Source organism: Phascolarctos cinereus, unplaced genomic scaffold, assembly GCF_003287225.1.
Source record: "Phascolarctos cinereus isolate Bilbo 61053 unplaced genomic scaffold, phaCin_HiC Scaffold_9;HRSCAF=440, whole genome shotgun sequence".
In the NCBI taxonomy this organism is placed as follows: domain Eukaryota; kingdom Metazoa; phylum Chordata; class Mammalia; order Diprotodontia; family Phascolarctidae; genus Phascolarctos; species Phascolarctos cinereus.
In genome coordinates, this window is record NW_027556402.1 from 604,934 (window position 1) to 625,917 (window position 20,984).

Here is a 20,984-nt window from a genome sequence, read left to right on the forward strand (position 1 = left end):
CGGGTTGGTGACACATGGGCATGTCTGTAGACAGTAGGAAATGGGGAAAGATTGAAAATAAATGAAACAGTGTGGCTGACAGAGGGGCCAATGAGATGGAAGGGGATCCCTTCAACAATCAAGGGGCAAGCCTTGGTAAGGGATGAGGCCATTTCATCATTTGGTGCTCCAAAAACAAATGAAGATGCACTATTGACTGTAGGATCTAAAAAATAAAAACACAAGTATATGGGTCCAGCGGTTTATGAGCAGGTAGGTAGAAATCATGGGAATCCAGCACGTTTGCATGGTGGGAGTTTTTTGTGATCATACCCCTTGCTCAGAATGTGATCAGAAGGGCAAATTGAACCTTCTTAGTGATCAGATTCACATGCTATGTCCCAAGGCTGTCTCAGCATCTATACAAAATCTCAGTGGCCCAAAACCTGGATTGTTCTCATTCCTCATCTCCTTTTCTGTGGATCGCTGGTTTCCCTCAAGGTTCAGCTCAAGTGCCATTAGTTATGGGGGAAGGAAGGAATAAACATTTATTAAGCACCTACTATGTGCCAGACACTGTACTGAGAGCTTTGTATATATGCCTTTCCTGATGCCCCCAGTTATTAATGTTCTCCTCTCATATTCCCTGGCAGATAAATATTTTATGTATAATTTCCTTTGTGCATTCTTTGTTTTCTCTTCCCTATACCTCACCCACTCCAAGCAGAATCTAAGTTTCTTGAGGCCAGGGCTTGTTCTTTGCTTTTTTTTTTCCTTTTTGTACTCCTAGACCCAGGACAGCACCTTGTATGTAGCATGTGCTTTAGAAATGCTCATGCAGTTGGATTTTAAAGGTATTCTGGATGATTTAATAGCAAAAAATCCCAAAACAAAACAAAACTAAAAAAATCCCCTAACCACCCTTGACCTAATTATGGATGATGGTCAGGACACATATTGTTCATGCCTGTAAGACTCGTTTTAAAGAAGAATGTGGAAGTTGGAAGCAAGTTCCAAAACTCTTTGGACTCAGAGAAATTCGAAATCAATCATAAGTTTGGATAGATAGGGAAAACCACTGAATTGGGGTCATGAGCAGGCCCCACATAGTGAGAATTGCCTAGATCTGTGCTAGAGTGCCACTGTGGCCCATACAAAGGGTAAAAAAGATCAGACACAGATCTTGCTTGTGCTGAAGTTAATTTTAGTATCATACAGCATGCCAGCCAATACATCTCCTTAGGGCAATCAACTGTCGGCAGCTCATTTACCAACACACTATTGTGAGAACAACCCTGGGAATGTAGCAGTTTAAGAGAGATGAGTGATAAGGAGAAGAGGTGTCTTCTAACTCATAGGCAGGCCTCATCAATCACACGGCTGCAATTTCTCGCACTGATTGCAAGTCTAATGCCAGTGCCCTCTTATCTACACATCCACTGATGCATAGCCTGGACTCAAGGAGTCATGGAAATACAAAACCCCCAAATTAGCATGGCTCTCACACCTCCAGAACACGAAAGATGTTTCTGCTATAGCAGAGGCACAAAGTCTCTTGACTGTGTTTGATTTCAAATAGGAAATAGTGGGTAAAGAATTACTTTTAGGTTTTATCTCTTGGAAAAAGAGAAACACTTACATTAGACTTTTTGATGGCTATTTTAAAACCATCTGTGACAAATATAAATGTTAATTACTCTAAAACCCTGACCACTGATGAACTCAGAGGGGAAATAATCTTTTCTAGCACGGTGTGTGTTTATTCAACCACAGGGCAGCTTTTATGCGCTGGGCAGTGAGTATATCAAAGTGTATCTATTTTTCAGAAACACGCACAAGTTGACAAGGGAAGACTGTCTTCTTCATAAGTGCTATCTTTGACCTTATATGGCTCCCTTCACCAAGATCCAGATGTGGATTTTCAAAAGAGGCAAGACATGTACTTTTGGTTGAGACTTGAAGGTGTGCATATGGGGAAGAAGGTGGGCCCTGAAATACCAAAGCCAGCAAAGATGGCTGGAGTGGTGAGGATTTTAAAATTTGCCTTACCTTCTTCTGTTTTGTTATTCATGGAGAAGAGAGGCTTGACCATCTTTTTTTTTTTTTGGTTTTAGGCAATTGGGGTTAAGTGACTTGCCCAGGGTCACATAGCTAGTAAGTGTCAAGTGTTTGTCCTGAGGCTGGATTTGAACCCAGGTTCTCCTGACTTCAGGGCCTATGCTCTATGCACTGCGCCACCTAGCTGCCCCATTGACCATCATTTTTACACATGTTGGAAGAGACTTATCAGATTGAGTGTTTAAAAGATTTTGTAGCTGTGAGAAAACAGCTTTACATAAAATGTGAGACAGTGTCTCAGGACCAATTTTTGTAAATTCTTTCCACTAGAACTCACTTGGAGGGGTCACACTAACCTACCTATTTTCCCCATAACTGATAGGGGCAACATAGCTCATGATATCTCCCCAGATCCCTCACTCCGTACAGTTTTCTCAGGTTACTATGGACAGGACCTTGCTTGTTTTCAAGACTGACTGGGGAATAGGCTTCTAGCAAACTCACCCCCCAGCCTCACCAGGAAAGTAGAAGGATCATGTGGGCTTCCCTCATGATTATGTGAGAGAAGTATGTTGGGAAAAACCAAGGGAGTCCCAAATAGGAAGGAAGAGGAGGAAGGTGAACTTCTCCAGGGCATGATGGTACAGGCAGATTAAGTCGAGAATGAAGACAGTGAAATATGGTGAGCTCATAGTACAGGTGGAAAGGGGTAGAAAGAAGAAAAATTCCCAAAGTATGAAGGGCAGAGTTTAGAATGATCAGGTTTTACTGGTCCTAGGCATGAGTACAAGTGATATCTATGAACTGGAACCTTAAAGAAAAGGGAAGACAGTCTAGACAGGTAGGCTAGAGACAGAACAGCGATATATTCTTAGAAGATCAGAAAAAGTTACATACACGGGTGCAAGAAACAAAGTATAAGGCACGATTAAGGAATGATCATGTGAGCCAAAGGGTCACAGAAACCGAGCATCAGATGACTCCCATGGGTCACAGGCTGACAATTGACTGGCAATCCTGACATATCCTTCCTCTCCCTGCCATGTTAGCAAATCTGTTTCAGCTCAACTTACAGGTGGCAGCCATGGCCCCTTCCTACCAGAGGCACTATGAAGGATCAGGAATGAGACTCAAGCTTTATTGACACTTTCAATACAAGTGTCATCCTGGATTGAGGCTAAGAGAAAAGAACACATATGGTAAACGGAACATATGTGGGAATGTGGCCAAAGGAGAATAAGGTGAGTCAGCTGCCAGCTACATCCCATTTAAGATCATTCAGACAGGATGGTTTGCAGGTTGTTTTAGGGGTACAGATAGGATTAAATAGGCTAGAGATGGGACTAAAGGAGCCATTAGATTTAACCACATGCCATCAGTATACATACTTAGTGAGAACATTGTCTATTGTCTAAGAAAACAGAGTGAGGCACAATAAAGAATTTTGTGCAGTCTCTATGAAGAAAGGGGGCAAAATTATGCAAATAGACCAAAAGAGGAAATGGGGAAAAAAACATTCAGAGAAGTGTGTGTGTGTGTGTGTGTGTGTGTGTGTGTGTGTGTGTGTGTCTGTGTGTCTGTGTATAAACACTAGGGGAACAAACACCAATGCCAGGTACCACTGTAGATGGTATTTGGAAATCAAAAAAAGGAAGAAGAGTATGAGAGGGGAAGTCAAAGAAAACTGAGGGAAAAGGGAGAAGCAAAATGTGAGTAATCCAAGGGAGAAAAATAGAGAGAATTAAAAAGAATGCTTGGAGAATATAAAATTACACAGGTACAGTGAAAGCACAATTTAAAATTGGAATATATAACATAAAGAGCAGAGTAACAGAAATACAATGAGATCTATTCCAAAGAGATCCAAGAGAAAAAAAAATGGAATTGACATCTTAGGGCCAGGAATAAGGTATGATTTGTCTTTGTATCTCTAGAGTCCAGATTGTGCTGTGAAAACAAAAGTTACTTAAAATGGCTGCTGGATTGCACTGAATTGTATAAACACAAAGAACGTTGCTTGTAAACTGCCTGGGCTTAGTGTTCTTCATACTGATCCACATGGGCAAAGAAAATTAAAGAAGCAGGCTTTGGTGATAGAAACAAGGCAGATATTGGAGCAAGACACATTGTAGGCTTATGGATGTCACTTGGAGTGTAGATGGTGGGGAAGCGGAGATTCACAAATTAATATACTTGCTCCCTGAGGGAAAAATCTATTTATAAAGACACAGAGAACAAGTCATATTGGCTCTCAATGGGACTGAATTATGTGGGGTTGATCATACTGACAGTCAATTTCACAGGAATAATTGATGGTACTTGGTATTATAAATCAGTAAGCATCTATTATGCACAAACTATTGTAAGACAAGAACTATGCTTGGCTCTGGGGATACACTGGTAAAAACAGAAATCTTTTTCCTTAAGGAGCAAACCCAGCACTGAGGGTCCATAGCACATACCAAGGATGTAAGTACCAAGAGTACACAACATAATGCTGAGAGGGAGAGATTGGTCTTTGGGGAGAGTAGGAAAGGCTTTGTGTTGGAGGAAGCCCTAGCTTGTACTTTGATGGAAACTTGGAATCTTAGGAGGTAGAAGTGAGGGACCAGGGCATTCTGCATGTGTTTTAGAGCAGGATGCCATGCTGGTTGTAATGCTCAGCATAGCGCTCAAAGGATACAAGATGAAAATAACCCTGATTGTGGCACAGAACATGTTTTGACAGACATGCCAAGCTCAGTGGAGGATGGAGCAGGAAGCCCAGAACCTTGTGTTAAAATCACACCAGATCCCTTACAGTAAAGTTTTCAGCGCAGGCTGATTGGTTTGGACAAAAACAGTCATTCTCCAACTCCAGTGGCTTGGTCACTGTCTATGTAACATCCCAAATCATGCAAGTGTACCCATCTGTGTCTGTGTGTGCATTAAAAAGATTTCAATTTGAGGAGATTAAACCCTCTATTACAATGTGCCAGTACTTTAGTGAACAGTAATAATCTTTCTCTGTTCTCCCTCTCCCCCCTCAACCCCGGTCTTTGTGTTCCTGTACTTGATTGGCAAACTGAAGAATGTAGACCCCATACACGAATATGGTGTTATAACTGATGGATCACAGAGCAATGAACCAATACAAGGGAGCTGAATAGCTGAGTTCTCACCTGTGGGACTGGATTACTCACGGCACTGAAGGAGTTCTGTTAGCCTGTTCACACCTGAAAGCTGGTTTGTTGGGGGTGAGGGAGGAAGTGTGTCAGGAGAAACTTTTATCTCTTTATTGATTGATTTTTAGCATATAAGCTCCTGGCTAGCAGGGATTTCTTTTTCACTCTTTGGACTTATCTCCCCAGCATGTAGGTTTGTGCCTGGCACATAGCAGTTGCTTCATCAATATTTGTTGGTTGATTGTTGATTTTTAAATATCTTTAGTGTCTCTTGTAGAAAGAGGATGTCCATTAAAGTTCCAAACATATTCTACCATGATAAGACTGACTAAATTGCTCACTGCAATGCACTTGGAAGAAGTTGTGTCCCAGGAATTAGCCTGGAGCTCACATCCCTTTCTCTGGTTGTTAGATATGACATCCCTCAATCACACATTCCTTGACTAAATTTAAGTAGGTCCTTAGTTAATGTTTTCTGAGTGATTGACTGACTGACACATCTTGTCCCTAACAATACAAGAAGGGAGCACCACTCCACTGCCTTGCTAAAAAGTGGACTTTGTCCAGTTGAGACACATGGAGTTTTTCCAGTGTTATACTTTTACCTAATGGCAATTCAACACAATTGAAAACAACACGCATTTTTTTTTTTATCACCCATGACATGCAAGGCACCATGCTATCAGAAAACCACTTCACAGATTAGAAGAGCTAAGGAGAGACATCCTTGCTACTAAAAACAGTAACAACAACAACAACAACAACAACAAAAGCCCAAGCTAGCAAATGATTCTCACTACCTGTGAGAGGAAGGCATAGCTATGACCGCATACATACCTTTCGGGAATGGATTTCTTTCACATACAATGGAAGTAGAAATTCAGATATACCTTCCAGTCGGATTCCTTCCTTGGTGACTCTCAGATTTCCCATCCCATCCTATAAGCAATGAAATATATTTCACTTTTAGCGATGACTACAGAATGAATATCCATCAACATGATTGCATGCTAGTTGAAAGAAAGCATGGAGCTGACATCATTCAGGACAAGATTAAGAGGAAAGAACAAATCTGTTGAAAGTAAAATAGGTCATATTTCACATAGATGGAGAATTCCAGGGGAAAGCACACAGGATCAGTAGACCTGGGGTATTTTCCAGTCTCTATCAAGGATACAGCTATGTGACTACAGAAAAATCAGGTAACGATAATCGCCACCCAATTAAATGAGGGGATTAAAAAAGTGTCAAATCCGAAACATAAACACAATCTTTTATTTAGGCAGCTAGGTGATGAGTTGGATAGAACATTAGACTTGTAGTCAGGAGGACTTAGACTGAAATTCTGCCTCAAATGTTTACTATCTGTGTAACCCAGGACAAATCACTTAAACTTTGGTCTTCAGTTTACTTGTCTGTAAAATTAAGGGTTGGAGGTGATAGTCTCTAAGTTTCCTCTCAGTTCTAAATCTGTGATCCACTGATCCTATGCATGTTATGAGGGAAGAGCAACAAGAAATCTAATATGGCCAGACCAAAGACAATATGGAGGAGAGTAGCATAGAATAAGGGAAGACAGAGTCAATCAGGCAGTCAATATTTGTTAAGCATCTACTATGTGCTGTTGAAGCCAGACTATGAAGGGCTTTAAATGTCAAGCTGAGTATTTTGTATTTGATCATAAAAGTAACAGAGAACCACTGGAGTTTACGGAGTGGGAGAGTGACAGAGATCTTTGCTTTAAGAATATCACTTTGGCAGCTGTGTGGAAGATAGGAGAGAGAGAGAGAGAGAGAGACAGAGAGAGAGACAGAGAGAGAAGAGAGAAAGGGAGAAAAGAGAGAGAGGAGAGAGAAAGAGACAGAGAGAGAGAAAAGGAGAGAGAGACAGAGACAGAGACACAGAGAGAGACAAAAAGAGAGAGGAAAAGAGAAAAGAAGAGAGCAGAGAAGAGAAGAGAAGAAAGAGATTTCAGGCAGGCAGATCAATTAGGAGGCTTGTGCAATTTGTTGTTATTGTTCTGTCATTTCAGTTGTGTTTGACTTTTTATGACTCCATGACCCCTTGGGGTATTCTTGGCAAAGAGACTGGAGTGGTTTGTCATTCTCCAGTTCATTTTATAGATGAGGAAACTGAGGAAAACAGAGTTAAGTGACTTGCCCAGGGTCACATAGCTCATAAGTGAGGCTCAATTTGAACTCAGGTCTTCCTGACTCCAGGCCTGGGGCTCTATCCACTGTGCCACCTAGTTGTCCATGTGCAATAGCCCAGACAAATAATGAGGCTTTGAACTAGGTTTGTAGCTATTTGAGTAGAGAAAAGAAAATAGATGTCAAAAAATGCTGCCAAAGTGAGATCACCAAGATTTGGCAGCAGACTGGCCATGTGGAGGGAGCAAGTGGTGATTGAAGGACAAATCCAAAGCTGTCAAGCTGGATGACTGAAAGCACAGTGGTGCCATTGAAAAAAGTAGAGAAGCATAAAAGAGGGATGGCCTTGGGGGAAAGAAGAAGTTATATTTTTGAAATATTGAGTTTAAGAATCCTACAGGACACCTAGTTCAAAATGCCCAATGCTGGTGATGCAGGACTGGAGCTCTGGAGGGAGACTAGGGTTGGATAAAGAATCCTACAGTCATCTTCAGAGAGACTGTAATTGAATCTATGAAGCTGATGATGGCTAAAGACAGAAAGCATGTCTAGAGTTCCCTGAGGTTGTGAGATGTAGAGAAGGGGAGAAAAGGGAACTCCCAGCAAATGGCTTCTCTTTTCTCAGGAAACTACAAGGTGAGGTTCTCTGCTGAGAATGTCTGGGGATGCTTTGGTGGAGGTGCTTGAAGAGAGAAGACAGAGTTTGCAATAGACGTAGTGGGGAATGAGAGAGGGTCTCAATTAGGAAGGTGCATCAGCTGGTATGGAACTGAAATGTCTCCTCCCTGAAGGTTACGTAAGTGGGCACATGAAACCCAAGCAGGTTCCAATGTCTGATTACTCGAATGCCTTAAGATGTGTGTTGTGGGGTTGCCATGGAAATGCTTCATCTTTGACCACTGCCACTCACCTCTCTATCTCTGTCTCTGGCACATACATAATAATACAGGTGCCCTGTTAATAACACAACAGAGGTGGGAGATTTGAAAGTCACCTCCTGACCACACCCCTGTGAGGGAGGTGTCATTTTTCATCTTTGGCAGATGAGGAAATTGGCTCAGAGGGCAGAAGGGACATGCCTAAAATCACCTAGCAACTAAGAGGCAGGAGATTTGATCATGAATATCTCGAAAACCACAGAAAAGCAGAAAAGAAGTTGATTTTGAACAAAAGTCTCTTTAGAAGGATGGATTTAATGCCTACAAAATCACAAATGTGATAATGTGGCTATATATGAAGTTATTCAGTGGATTCCAGGACCTTTATAAGCCACTAGCTTACCAGTATCCTTCCTAAATTAAGGAGCTGAACTCTATCCTCCAGAGGTCATCCACCCAAAGCCCAGGTAAGGGAAACTTTACCTCCTTTATCCTGGGGGCACCCATGCCCTTCCTAATACATCCTAATATGCCATTAGCTTAAGAGGCTGCTGATTCAAAGTGAGTTTATGGGTCACTAAATACCTTCATGTTTTTTTTTTGGCACAAATGCTATAAATTTACATCTCTCCCATTCTGGGCTTGTGAAATGGCTTTTTTGAAACCAAAGGTAAAAGTTTGCATTTAGCTCAAGAAAATTTTATTCATTATTCACAACCTTTTGATGATCATGACCTCAGGAGTATAATTGGATTATGCATTCATCCCCTCCCCCCAGCTCTTACAATTTGCACTCAAGGATGCTGTGAGCAAGAGAAGAGAATGAAGCCAGGCTGCAGGCCCTCACGTGGGCCTAAAATGAGGAATCACAAGAGTAAAGACCCAGATTTCTAAAATGTTTGAAGGTGGACAAAGAAGCAACACACATCCCAGATTCATAGCTAGAGAGCTGAATGGGACAAGGTCATCAGCTCCCCCACTCTCCTTTTGAGATGGGGTTATTTGAATTCCTGATTTGATATTTAGTTAATTTAGGTCTATTAGTTTTCTGCAAACATTTATCCATTTCACATATCATTTTGGCTTCTAATCAGATAAAACGATTTCCAATAATTTCCTTTATTTCTTCTTCATCTGCTGTGAATTCTCTTTTTCTGTTCTTCAATTAAATAATTTGTTTTTTGTTTTCTTTTTACAAATCAAATTAGCTAATGCTTTATTCCATTCTATTTTAATATTTGTTTAAAAAGCTTTTAGTTTTCTTAATAAATTCCATTTTCTATTTTCATTTTCACTTTCTTTTATTTCTTTCTTTGATTTGCAGAATTTCTCATTTTGTGTTTCATTATGTTTTATTTGATGCTTGCAAATGTTTCAGTTGCACATCCAATTAATTGAACTGTTCATTCTCTTTTTTGTTGATAACAATGATTAGAAATAGAACATTTCCCCTCAGGATTATTTTGGCTACATCTCAAAAGGTCCACTGTATTACTTCACTACCGTCATTTTCTATAATAAAATTATTTAATATTTTTATGGTTTGTCTTTTCACCTATAGATTAAAAAAAACTATTAAGGACTAGAAAATCATCAGTATATGAATACTGGCTTACACAAAGAAGGCTAAAACAAGGGAATTCTCTCAGGAATTGCAACTACTATAGACAGTTTGTTCCTTTTAATATGAATTCAATTTTTGTGTGGAAGTATCAACATTGACCTAATTGTGTACTCCTCTGACATTTCTCATCTCTTCTGAGAATTTAGAAATGTTTAATCGACTCCTTTCCCTGTCCTTTTTTTTCATCATTATCAATAACCCTCCAAATTCCTATCTCCACCTCGTGAAAGCCCTGCCTTGTAACCAAGACGGAGTCAAGCCAAATTGATTTTTGCAGTAATGATTGTGTCTGGAAGTGCATGTCTCATTCTGAGCCAACAGTCCATCATATATCCACCAAAAGGTGGGTCACATGCTTCATCCTCAGTCTTCTGAGGCTCTGATCATTGCATTGATCAGAGTTCTTAAAGTTTCAGATGTTTTTTTTTTTATTTTTACACAACATCTGAGCTACTGTTCATGTAAATAGTCTCCCTGGTTCTGCTCACTTCACTCTGCATCAGTTTATACAAACATTCTCAGGTTTCTCTGAATCAATCTGTTTCATTAGTTGTGGCATAATAACCGTTGTATATATATACTGTAATTTTTTCAGCCATTCCACAATTGAAAAGTTCTCCTTTATTGCAAGTTCTTTCATGCAACAAAAAAGTGCTGCTACTCCTAGGTTTTTACGGATATGAGTTCCTTCTCTCTTTCTCTGTAGTATATGCGCAGTAGTTTCGTCTTTGGCTCAAAGACTATGCATGCTTCAGTGGCTTCCTGTTACCTCCAGGATCAAATACAAATGGCTCTGGTATTTACAGCCATTTCCAAACTGGCATCCTCCTTTTTCCAATCTTCTCACACTTTCCTCTCCTCTATTTGCTCTATGATTCAATGGGGCCTTCTTGCCATTCCGCACGCACCCCATTTACTGATTCTGTGCATGTTCACTAGGCTGCTCTCTGTGCCTGGGATGCTCCGCACCCCTTACTTTTCTCTTAGTTTCTGTGAGCTCCTTTAAGACTCAATTTATATCCCAATTTCTACACAAGGCCTTTCCCAGTCCCCCCTAGTGCTCCACTGCTAACCCTCTAACATTATCATCTATTTAGACTATATATGTCTAGCATGTCCATGTGCATATTTGTGTGTGTGTGGTATCACCCCCACTAGACTGTGAGATCCCAGAGGGCAGAGACTATGTTTTCTTTTTTTTTAACTTTATTTGAATCTGCAGTACTTAGCCCAGGGCTTGGCACATTGTAAGCACTTGAAAAAGTGCCTGTCAGCTGACTGGTTTGAGGGGCGAAGTTCCAATTTCTTTTGTAGAATGGTTGTACAAAATCCCCGTTCCACCAACAGTGCTTTAGTCTTCCTGTCCTGCAGTAGGCCCTCCAACAGTAACCATTTTGTTTGGTAGTTTTTATGAGTATGAGTTAGAACATCAGAGTTCTCTTAATTTGCATTTATTTTATTTCCAGCATTTTATATAATTGTTGATAGCTTGAATTTCTTTTCCCTTGATAATGGCCTGTTCTCAAATGTATCCCAAACTGAACCTCTTATCTTTCTCTTACATCTCCCCCCTCCCAAACTTCCCTTACTTCCATCAGAAGGACTAAAATCCTTCCTGTTTCCCTCATTTTTAACCCAGACTCCTCACTCTCCCCACTCTCCCTTACCCCACATGTCCAGTCAGTTGCTACATCTTATCGTTTCTACCTCTACAACATCCCTTCTTCTGACTGCCATCTGACTCCTCTCCGCTCACACAGAAACCTCATTGGGTTTGAACTCATTACACCTCTCTTAGATGATTGTAATAGCCACCTGGCTGGAATCCCTGACTCAAATCTCCCCATTACAATTTATCATTTACACTACTGTCAAAGTAATTTTTCTTAAACATGGATCTGACCATACTGCACCACTACTCAATAAACTCTAGTGGCTTCCTGTTGTTTCTAGGATAATATAGAAATTTCTCTGTTTAGATTTGAAAGCCCTTCACAACCTGTTTCCAATCCATCTTTCTACCTCATTAGGCATTATTCCCCTACCACACTCTATGATTTAGACAAACCATCCTTCTCTCCAGACTTTCACACATGACACTCCACCTTTGATTTCTGTGCCTTTTCACTTCCTGTTCCCCATGCCTATAATGCACTCCTTTTTTTTGTTTCACAATATCTCTTAATTCCTTAAAGACTCAACTCCAGTGCCACTTTCTACATGAAGCCTTTTCCTATTCCCTCCCTGCCAATGTCCTCTGTCTCAAGCTACCTGGTATATAACTATGTTGTGTTTATTTAGATTGATTCTTTCTTTATTTGTATGTGTACTAGTTTTTTTTCCCCTATAAAAGAAGCTTCTTATAAGTAATGATCATTTTGTTCTTTGAACTTCTAACCCTAGGGCTTAGCATTTAATAAATATGTATTTTGTTGATTGATGGATTCATATCCTTTAACTATTTTAAGGGAAGAGTTCCTACTCTTATATATGTTATCAGATTCATGTATTTCTTAAATACCAGACAAGTTAGCTGCAAAACTCCCCCCCCCACTGAGTTACTTCCTTTCCAATTCTTACTATATTGATTTTATTAATGCACAAACTTTTCAATTCTATGTAATTAAAATTATGTATCCAATTTAGAACTTATTATAGTATATGGGGTAAAATGTTGATACATGCCTAATTTATGCCAAACTTATTTCTAATTTTCCCACAAATGCTGAGTTACTACCCCGTAATCATTGCTGTTGTAGGTGTTATGCCATTTTTGCACGTGTAATAACATTGATATTCTTTAATTATTTATGGTGCTTTTAAGAATAATGTAGTTTTTCTGTCTATCTCTTTGATCATGTTTATGTCTATGATTGCCTTGTCTGTGATCACAATTGTTTATCCTCTTTTGTTGAATTCACCTGAAGCTTAATAAATTCTAATGCAAACACTCATTTTTGGGGGCAGAAAATCATTTTGAGTTTGTATGCATCTTTATGTTTCCAGTATATTTCTTATAAATATGACCAGAAGAGATACCTATATAAAGTGCTATAAGCCATAAAGCTCTATTAAATGATAGTTATGATTATTAAATAATATTGTCAGATTCTGCACTGTGATCCATTTTGCTGCCCTCCTCCATTTAGTGGGTAAATCTTACATTCATATTCCAGGTTATAATTGTTCATTGCATTTATTTTTCATTTTCATCATATCCTAAGTGCCAGGAGGTCCTCTCCTGTTTGAAGGGCAACCAACTGGTTGATTTGGAGGAACATGAACACTAGAAGAAGGAATTGGAGTGCATGTGTCACCCTTCCATACTTTAGTCCTTTCTGTTCTGGGGCCTGAGGTTTTTGCTCCAAATGCTTCCACCAGGATCCCCGTTCTCAGTGGATCCTGGAACTGAGTCTTCCTCATTTGACTTTTCTCTCTTACCCTTCCCTTTCCGCCCAGACAAGCTAGACATTATCTGTATAGCCATTCCTAACACTGTTGTTTATGTATGTTATGCTAGCTGTGTTTTCTATGATTTCTTGTGTAAATATTGATATTGCTTCTACAAGAAAATGATGGAGTCAGAGCAAATTGTGCAAATTAACAGAAAAAAAAATTCATTTCATGCCTGTTAGGGAAAAGATTGAAGTCCACTTACCCCTGCCTCATCCCAGATCTCTTTACAAAGATGGTAAAATGGATTGGTAAGATCAATAAGAACCTCACTAATCTTAAATGCAGTGTTCTGAGCCTCCTTTTACATAGCTGCTAACCACCTTTGTGGTAGAAAAAGACCTATGCTTGAATCTTTTATAGACTGCTGTAGACTTTCAGAACTTGTTCTCCCTAGCATGGCCTTTGAAAGCTCAGAATCACCTCTGCCAAGAGGAGGCACTGGAAGAAGACTTTAGCCAAGGCTTCACACACTGACACAATAGGTGTCCAATCTCAGTGAAACCATTTGAATGTAGACGATGTTTCAGCATTTACCCTTTTAAATTTAAATTTTATTGCTGTCTCCATATTACCTCCATTTTTCCATATATTCTCTCCCTTCTCCCTTTCCCAGAGGAATATCTCTTTCATAATAGAGAATAAAAAGATGGATGAAAAACCCCACAGTTCAACAAAACTACTCAATAAATCAACTAGGTATTTTATTACGTGCAGGGTTCCATATCCACAGCTCCTCTAATTATGAAAAGCAGGGAGAGATGTACATCCCACTCTTCTTGGGGACCAAGTTTGACTGTTATTTTACAGTATTCAATCTCAGTTTGGGAGTTGCTCTTTCCATTGACATTGTTGCAGCAATTTTGTATATTCATTTAAAAATTCTCTTTGGTTCCCTTTGTATGTATTCATATGTTTCCCTGTATTTCTCTGTATTCCTTCTAATCATCATATCATTCAATAACATCCCATTACATTCAAGTAACACACTTTGCTTAGTCTTTCCCCATCAAGTTTGTTCCTGCTTGTTTATTACTACAAAAAAGTGTTTCTGTGAACATTTTGATATTTGTGGGACGTTCATTCCTCCACCTCCCCACCCCAACCCACATGCACTTCCTGCTTCTGTGTCTCTCATTGGGATCTCTGGATCAAAGAGTATGTACAAGGAAATCATGTTCTTAGCATAATTCCAAATTGCTTTCAGAATGGTTAGCTTAGATCATAGTTCCATCAATAGTATAATAGTGTGTCCAACTTGGACTACTTCTAGTTGTTGTCATTTTGTTTTTGGCCAATTTGCTGTGTCTGAGATAAAATCACAGAGTTGTTTTGATTTGCATTTCTCTTATCACTAGGTGATTTGATGCATTTCATATGTCTGCAATTCTTTTGATAACTACTTTTCATATCCTTTGACAACTTATTCTTTAGGCAATGGTTTTTGGTGTTATGTATTTTTACTATTTTTCTGTTTGTATTAGAGAGCATACCCAAATTTAATACCATTTTTCCCAATTAAAAAAAAAACCTCTTATTTTTATCTTATTTGGTTTTGTTCAGGCAAAGATTTTTTTTAATTCAATTTTTTTTTCAGTTTTTAATTCTCTTCCTCCCTCTCCTTCCCCCACCTGTTTCAAAGGCAAGAAAAACAAAACCTATTGTAACATGTATAGTAAATGCAAAGACATTTAAATTCCCTGGAATCAAATTATCTATTTCATTGTTTGTGATGGTCTCCATTCCAATTTTGGCTAATAATTCTGTGCCCTAGCCATGGCTGTGAAAGGTAACTGTTGTTGTTCCTTTCTTTTTTTATTCCTTTCATATTGTGATTTTTGAATGTAATATTTGGCCTATGAGTGCTGCAATAAATAAAAGACAATCTAGCAGAAAACATCTCAAAGTTTGCCAGTTTGGTGATATCTTTGAACTTGGCTTTGTTTAATTCTGGAAAGTTGACATTAGAAGAAACATAATTTATCTACCATTGTGAGAGTCACATGGAAGTACAAGGTTAGATTGGGGTGTCAGAGGGGCATATATTGGTGCAGGGTGTGCCTCCACCTACCTTCTATCCCAGCGTGAATCAGGGCCTTCTATACACTTGTTGCATGAGAAAGCAGTCAGACTTGTGGGGGATCTGAAAGGTTACTGAAAGCTTAGAGTGAAAGTTGTCGAAACTATGAATATACCAAACCTAGACACTTCTCTCCTTTATACCCTTGTCTTCATTCTGGGTGATGGTACAACCTTTCATTAAGTCCTCAACTCAATATAACTCTATCTTTTTCTTTTTCAGGGGGAGGAGGGAGAATTAAAATGTGGAGAAACTGAATCTACCTATGTAACCAGCAGTGTGAACTGCTTGCTACTTCCTACTCAAGCAGAATCTTTAACCTCCTCAAACCATTGCTCACCATATTGTCATTACTATCACACTATTTGCCCTAATCAAATGAAAATTTAGGGGTAATGAATCTTTTTTTTTTTTTGTATGATGAATGCTGTTACAAATATTGATTCAGTAAATAGTTTGAGCCCTTTAGAAGGGCTGGAGATACGTGCTTGCTTCAATATGACCTTAGGGGGAGTGGAGGAAGAATGGATGATCCTAAAGGAAAGTCCCACAAGCAAGAGGGCATATTATGATCATACATCTAAGCAAACACAAGTTGTCAGCAAATGTCAACGTAAAACATTTATATACACACACTGAGAGACCTAACAGAGAGAAACCCTTGAAGCAGATGTGAGCTGAGCCTGAGCAGGATCAACCAGGCACGATGTATTCATACTTCAAGGAAGTGGGCTGACTCTCCTGCAGCTTATGTGATATTCAGATCATGCATGTGTTTGTTCTTATTGTGGTATATGGTGTAAGCTGTTTGTCTAAACCTGATTTATCCCAAGATTCTTTCCTGTTTTTGCAGCAACTGTTGTCAATCAGGTAATCCTTCCATAAGTTACTTCTATCCTCAAGTTTGTTGAACATTGAATTATTTATTGGAATTGTTTCTGATCCATCCTTATGTATTCTGTTTAATGGATTTATCTTGTCTATTTCTTAACCAGCATTTAATGGCTTTAGAATATAATTGAAAGTCTGCTAGTTTGATTTCTCTTTCATTCCTACTTTTACTCATTATTTCCCTTGAGATCCTATACCATTTGTTATTCCAAATGAATTTTATTACTCTTTTGGTCTAGGTCTATAGAGCATGCCCTTGGTAGGATGGCCAACATAACACTAAATCTGGAAATTAATCCTTGTAAATTGTCAAGTTATTATGTCTGTAGAGGCTGATGATGAGCACTGCCAATTCAAGTCATTCTTTTTTCCTTTAAAAGTGTTTTAGAATTGGCTCCATATAGGCCTTGAAGATTCCTTGCTAGATTCACATTTTGTAGTTGTTTGGAATGGGATTTCCCTTTGTATTATTTCCTTCTGGATTTTGTTGTTCCTGTATAGAGATGCTGTGGATTTTTGTAGGTTTGTTTCCTATGCTACCGAAGTAATTTTCTCAATTACTTTCTCGCTTATTCTCTAGGAATTAAAGCAAACAATTATGTAATCAGTGAAGAAGGATAATTTTAACTTTTTTGATTATGCCAATTAATTTCTTTCTCTTGTCTTTTTGCTATTGCTAACACTGGCCCCAAGTCAAATTCCATTTTCCAGGCTTTTGTGTAAAATAAAATAGATATTTTGAGTTTGAAAGACTTATGGGACATCTAGGTAGAGATGCTCAGAAGTTAGTGTTGTAGGACTAGAGCTCAGGACAGAGGCGACAATTCAACATGTAAATATGGGAGTCATCTTTATAGAGACAATAGTGGTTTTTCCAATTCCCAAAGAGTCAGCTAAGAAAGAATAGAGGAAGAACTGGTGAGAGTGCCCAACAGCAAGCCCAGGGATATGCCAAGGCCAAGGAAACAGGGCATGAAAGAAAAGCCAGAGCAGAGGTGAAGTCCTGGCAGAATCAGGAGAGATGGAAAGATTAGAGCAGGGGTTCTAAACCTTTTCTGTGTCTTGGCCTCCTTAGGCAGCATAACAATGATGATGATGATGACGTGAATAACTAGCCAGGCACTGTGCTAAGCACTTTATAAATATTATCTCATTTAATCTTCACATCAACTTGTGAGGAAATGGAGGCAAACAGAGATAAAATGAGTTTCCCAGGGTCACACAGTTAATAAGTCTCTGAGGTCATATTTGAACTGAGGCCTTCCTGTCTTAAGAACCAGCACTTTATGCATGGAACCACCAGCTGCCCCTATATGGTAAGGTTTATTGGCCCATTCTCAGAAGTATGATTTTAATGATTGAAGGAAATGCTAAATTTCATTTTGAGGTTACTTAAAATTGAGCTGCATTCCCCTCATTTAAGTTCATAGATCCCATGAAATCTATTCCCAAATCTATCCTTACAGACCCTCCAGAGTCTGTGGGTCCCAACTTACTAATCTTGCCAAGCCCTGAAGAAGATCTTGTAGTAGGGATTCAGGGTAAGTGTAGGAGGTGTGTAAGACATGGGTATTTAGAAACATAGAGTTATGGGATGTGGAGACAGAACAGAAGAGGATGGGGATGAGTGACCATCCCCAGGTGTGGCTGAGGTGGAGTGAGATACCAGAGGAGAATGACTAAGGAGATTTCAGCATGTGAACTAAAATTCCCAGATGCCAAGCTTAGGTTTAGCTTGGAGGGAAAACTGCAATCAAATCACTGAACTCCTGGTGATGGGAGTTCTAAATGACCTTGGGCCCATGGGTGAGTGACTGCCACCAGGACTGCCAGACTGGAATGAATGTTAATGCACGGGACGAAAGAGGCACGATCTGAAAAGATCTCAACATTGGGGCCAAATCAAGTAAGATACAATTCAATCGAGATAAATGTAAGATTCTATATCTGGGTTAAAAAAATAAAGGAAGGAACAGAGTAGTGCCAGGATAGCCCTGGAGGAGACAGGACCAGAAGGACTCTTCAGGTGAAAGCCATCTAGCTGTTTTAGAGCAGACAAGCTCATTCTGAGTCAGGGTTATATGGCAGGTGCAATCCCTCATGTCATCTCCGACTCACTGATAGAAACAGGGTCCACCCAGCCTTGGGGGGTGGGGTAGAGGTAGGGAGTAAGAAGAAATGGTCCCTCTATTCTCTGTCCTGGTGGTCAGAGAAAATCTGGAGTATTGTTTTCAGTTCTTTTCAGTGTTGTAGAAAAGATGTTGAGGAACTGAAGCACTTACAGAAGACGGAGACCAAAATGATAAAGGACATCCACATCCTAAAAACTAGTTAGTCAATCAATAAACATTTATTAAGCACCTACTATTTACTAGGCACTGTGCTAAGCTCTGAGTTTATGAATACTAAAAAGACAGACAGTGCCTTCCCGTAAGGAGTTTACAATCTCATGGATTTTATAGTTTATTGGTCTGAGAAACCTGGGATGACTCATTGGAGATGAGAAGAATTGGGGGAGTGTAACATTAGTTTATGAGTACTAGAAACATCATCCTAGGGAAGTGACAGAGGGTATGTTTTGCTGGATCTCAGAAGGGAAAACTGAGGGCACTGAATGGCATTTTCAAAGAGTTAGAATATGGCTCACAACATGACAACTTCTCTGAATCATTATAGTTGTTGAAAAATGAGATGAGATAATTTAGGATATAAGAGGTTCACACTCTTTAAAAATGGTTAATTGTTTTATTAATGTAGTACCAACGATGGCACATATGGCCAGCAATATCTAGCCAACCACAAATATTGCAAAGGATTAAAAATTAGCAGCCTCCTCCAACATTGAAGAACAAAGGTGAGCTAGCCAGCTGGAGTAAGCCTCCTCCATGGGCAGAGAACCAGGAATTTTGAAACTATTTTCATAAAGCTGCCCAAAATATAGGCACAGGTTTTCAGCATTAACTACAACAAAAAAGAAAAAGAAAACCACTAACTCAAAAGAAAATAAGTTTTAACCCCTCTTGGAAATCAGGACATCAACCTCATGTCTTCTCACAGAGGGGTTTCTGCTGATAGGCTCCCTCTGCCTCACTCTCCACTAAACCCTGATGTAAGTCCAACTCATGTCTATGGGAAATGCTCTTTTAATGTTATGTGGACATTATATTATACATCTTCTAAATGACAAACATTTTTTCTACAGCTGTTCTTGAAAAAAAAAGGTGAAAATACAAAGAGCTCTAATTATTATATGAGCTTTGTAGGAAAAAAATGACAGAGGATTTTTTGAGGGGTGTGATTTCACTCTCTTTACATCTTCTCTTGAATACCAGTCTCCTGTCCAAAACCGTAACTGTTCTCTTCTACATCTGCATACTAATTCCATCTGTTAAAAAACCAAGAGTATTCAGGACACCAGTGATCTCAGGACCTTAGTGGTCACTGAGTCCAACACCCTGATTTTACAGTACAGGAAACTGAGGAAGACTTGCCCAAGTTCACACATCTATAGTAAGAGTTTGAGGCTGCATTTGATCTCAGGTCTTCTTGACCCCAAATAGAGCAGTCTTTCCATTATGTCATGCTACCTCTCTCTGTTTGAATAATTCTATAACAATCATTATTTCATTCAATCACCATTTTGCTGGTTGTTTGGAAAAAATGTTGTTTCTTTCCTCTGTTTGGGTGAGCTGTATAGTGCAGCAAAGCCAGAAATCACTGCCTTCTGACTTGTCAGCACTCACAGCATGTCAAAACCTAGCAAGGAGATTGCATCGAGTGTCCCTCAAGCAAGCTGAGGTGACTGTATGAAACATGTCGTACTTTCATTTACATGGCTAGGGTCCTTTTGTGTAGCCAACATTGACTCAACAACCCATTGGCTGATGGGCAGTTTTTTTTTGCATTTTGTAATACATGCTGAGCTGAGAATTGGGACTTTGCTTTTTTATTAACAAACCCAGTAAACTGCTGAATGTTTCCTCCCAGTGCACACGGTCCAATGGATTGTGTAAAGGAATTCTTGTGTGAACAGTAACCTTAGTGAAAATATTAAAATTCCTTTCATAAGAAAACATAAATGAATAAATCCCAAGTTGAAACTGAGTCCCAATCGTGCCTTTGGATTTGTTTCTAAATGAATTGCCTTATTTAACAATCATCCTGAATGAACACTAGCAGGGATCCTTAAACAATATCTAGAGATGTGACTTTTGCTATTTGAAAATATATGCATTTTGATATCTATATTGCTACAACTGGTTTCCTTCTTATCTTGTGTTTTATTTCATGCATCTGAAAGTGTGATTATGAGAAGGGGTTTGTCCATAAAGTGGATCAACACCCTGATTCATGGAGATCTGACCTCCTGTAAAGTACCCAACTGGGGGCTAGAGAAGAGTGAAGGAGACCCAAGAAAAGCTTCGCTGCCTTCCAGGAATGATAGTCTTGGATGACAACAGAGGCATGGAACTATGAAATAACAAAACCATGCAAGAGAGGGGACAGAATACTTCACAAAATCCACTAATACCTAAGAATCTGGAAAAGACTGGTTTATATAGATAGGAACAGAGTTAGAAAATTGCATTCCCTTCTTCTGCCCCACCTCAAGCATTCATTAGTTGCATGGCCTCAGGCAAATCACTGACCCTTTTTGTGCCCCAGTTTCCTTCTCTGTAAAATGAGGACAATGATACCAGTCCTATG

At 39.3% G+C, this 20,984-nt stretch overlaps 1 protein-coding gene across 1 annotated transcript in view; it reads right to left on the reverse strand.

The window, feature by feature from the left end:
• The window catches only part of SGCZ (sarcoglycan zeta), a 541,542-nt gene that overhangs the window by 50,705 nt on the left and 469,853 nt on the right, over positions 1-20,984 (reverse strand). The window contains exon 4 of the mRNA XM_078148100.1: positions 6,039-6,140. Within this exon, the coding sequence (XP_078004226.1) occupies positions 6,039-6,140 (102 nt within the window). The remainder of the gene's footprint in view (positions 1-6,038; positions 6,141-20,984) is intronic.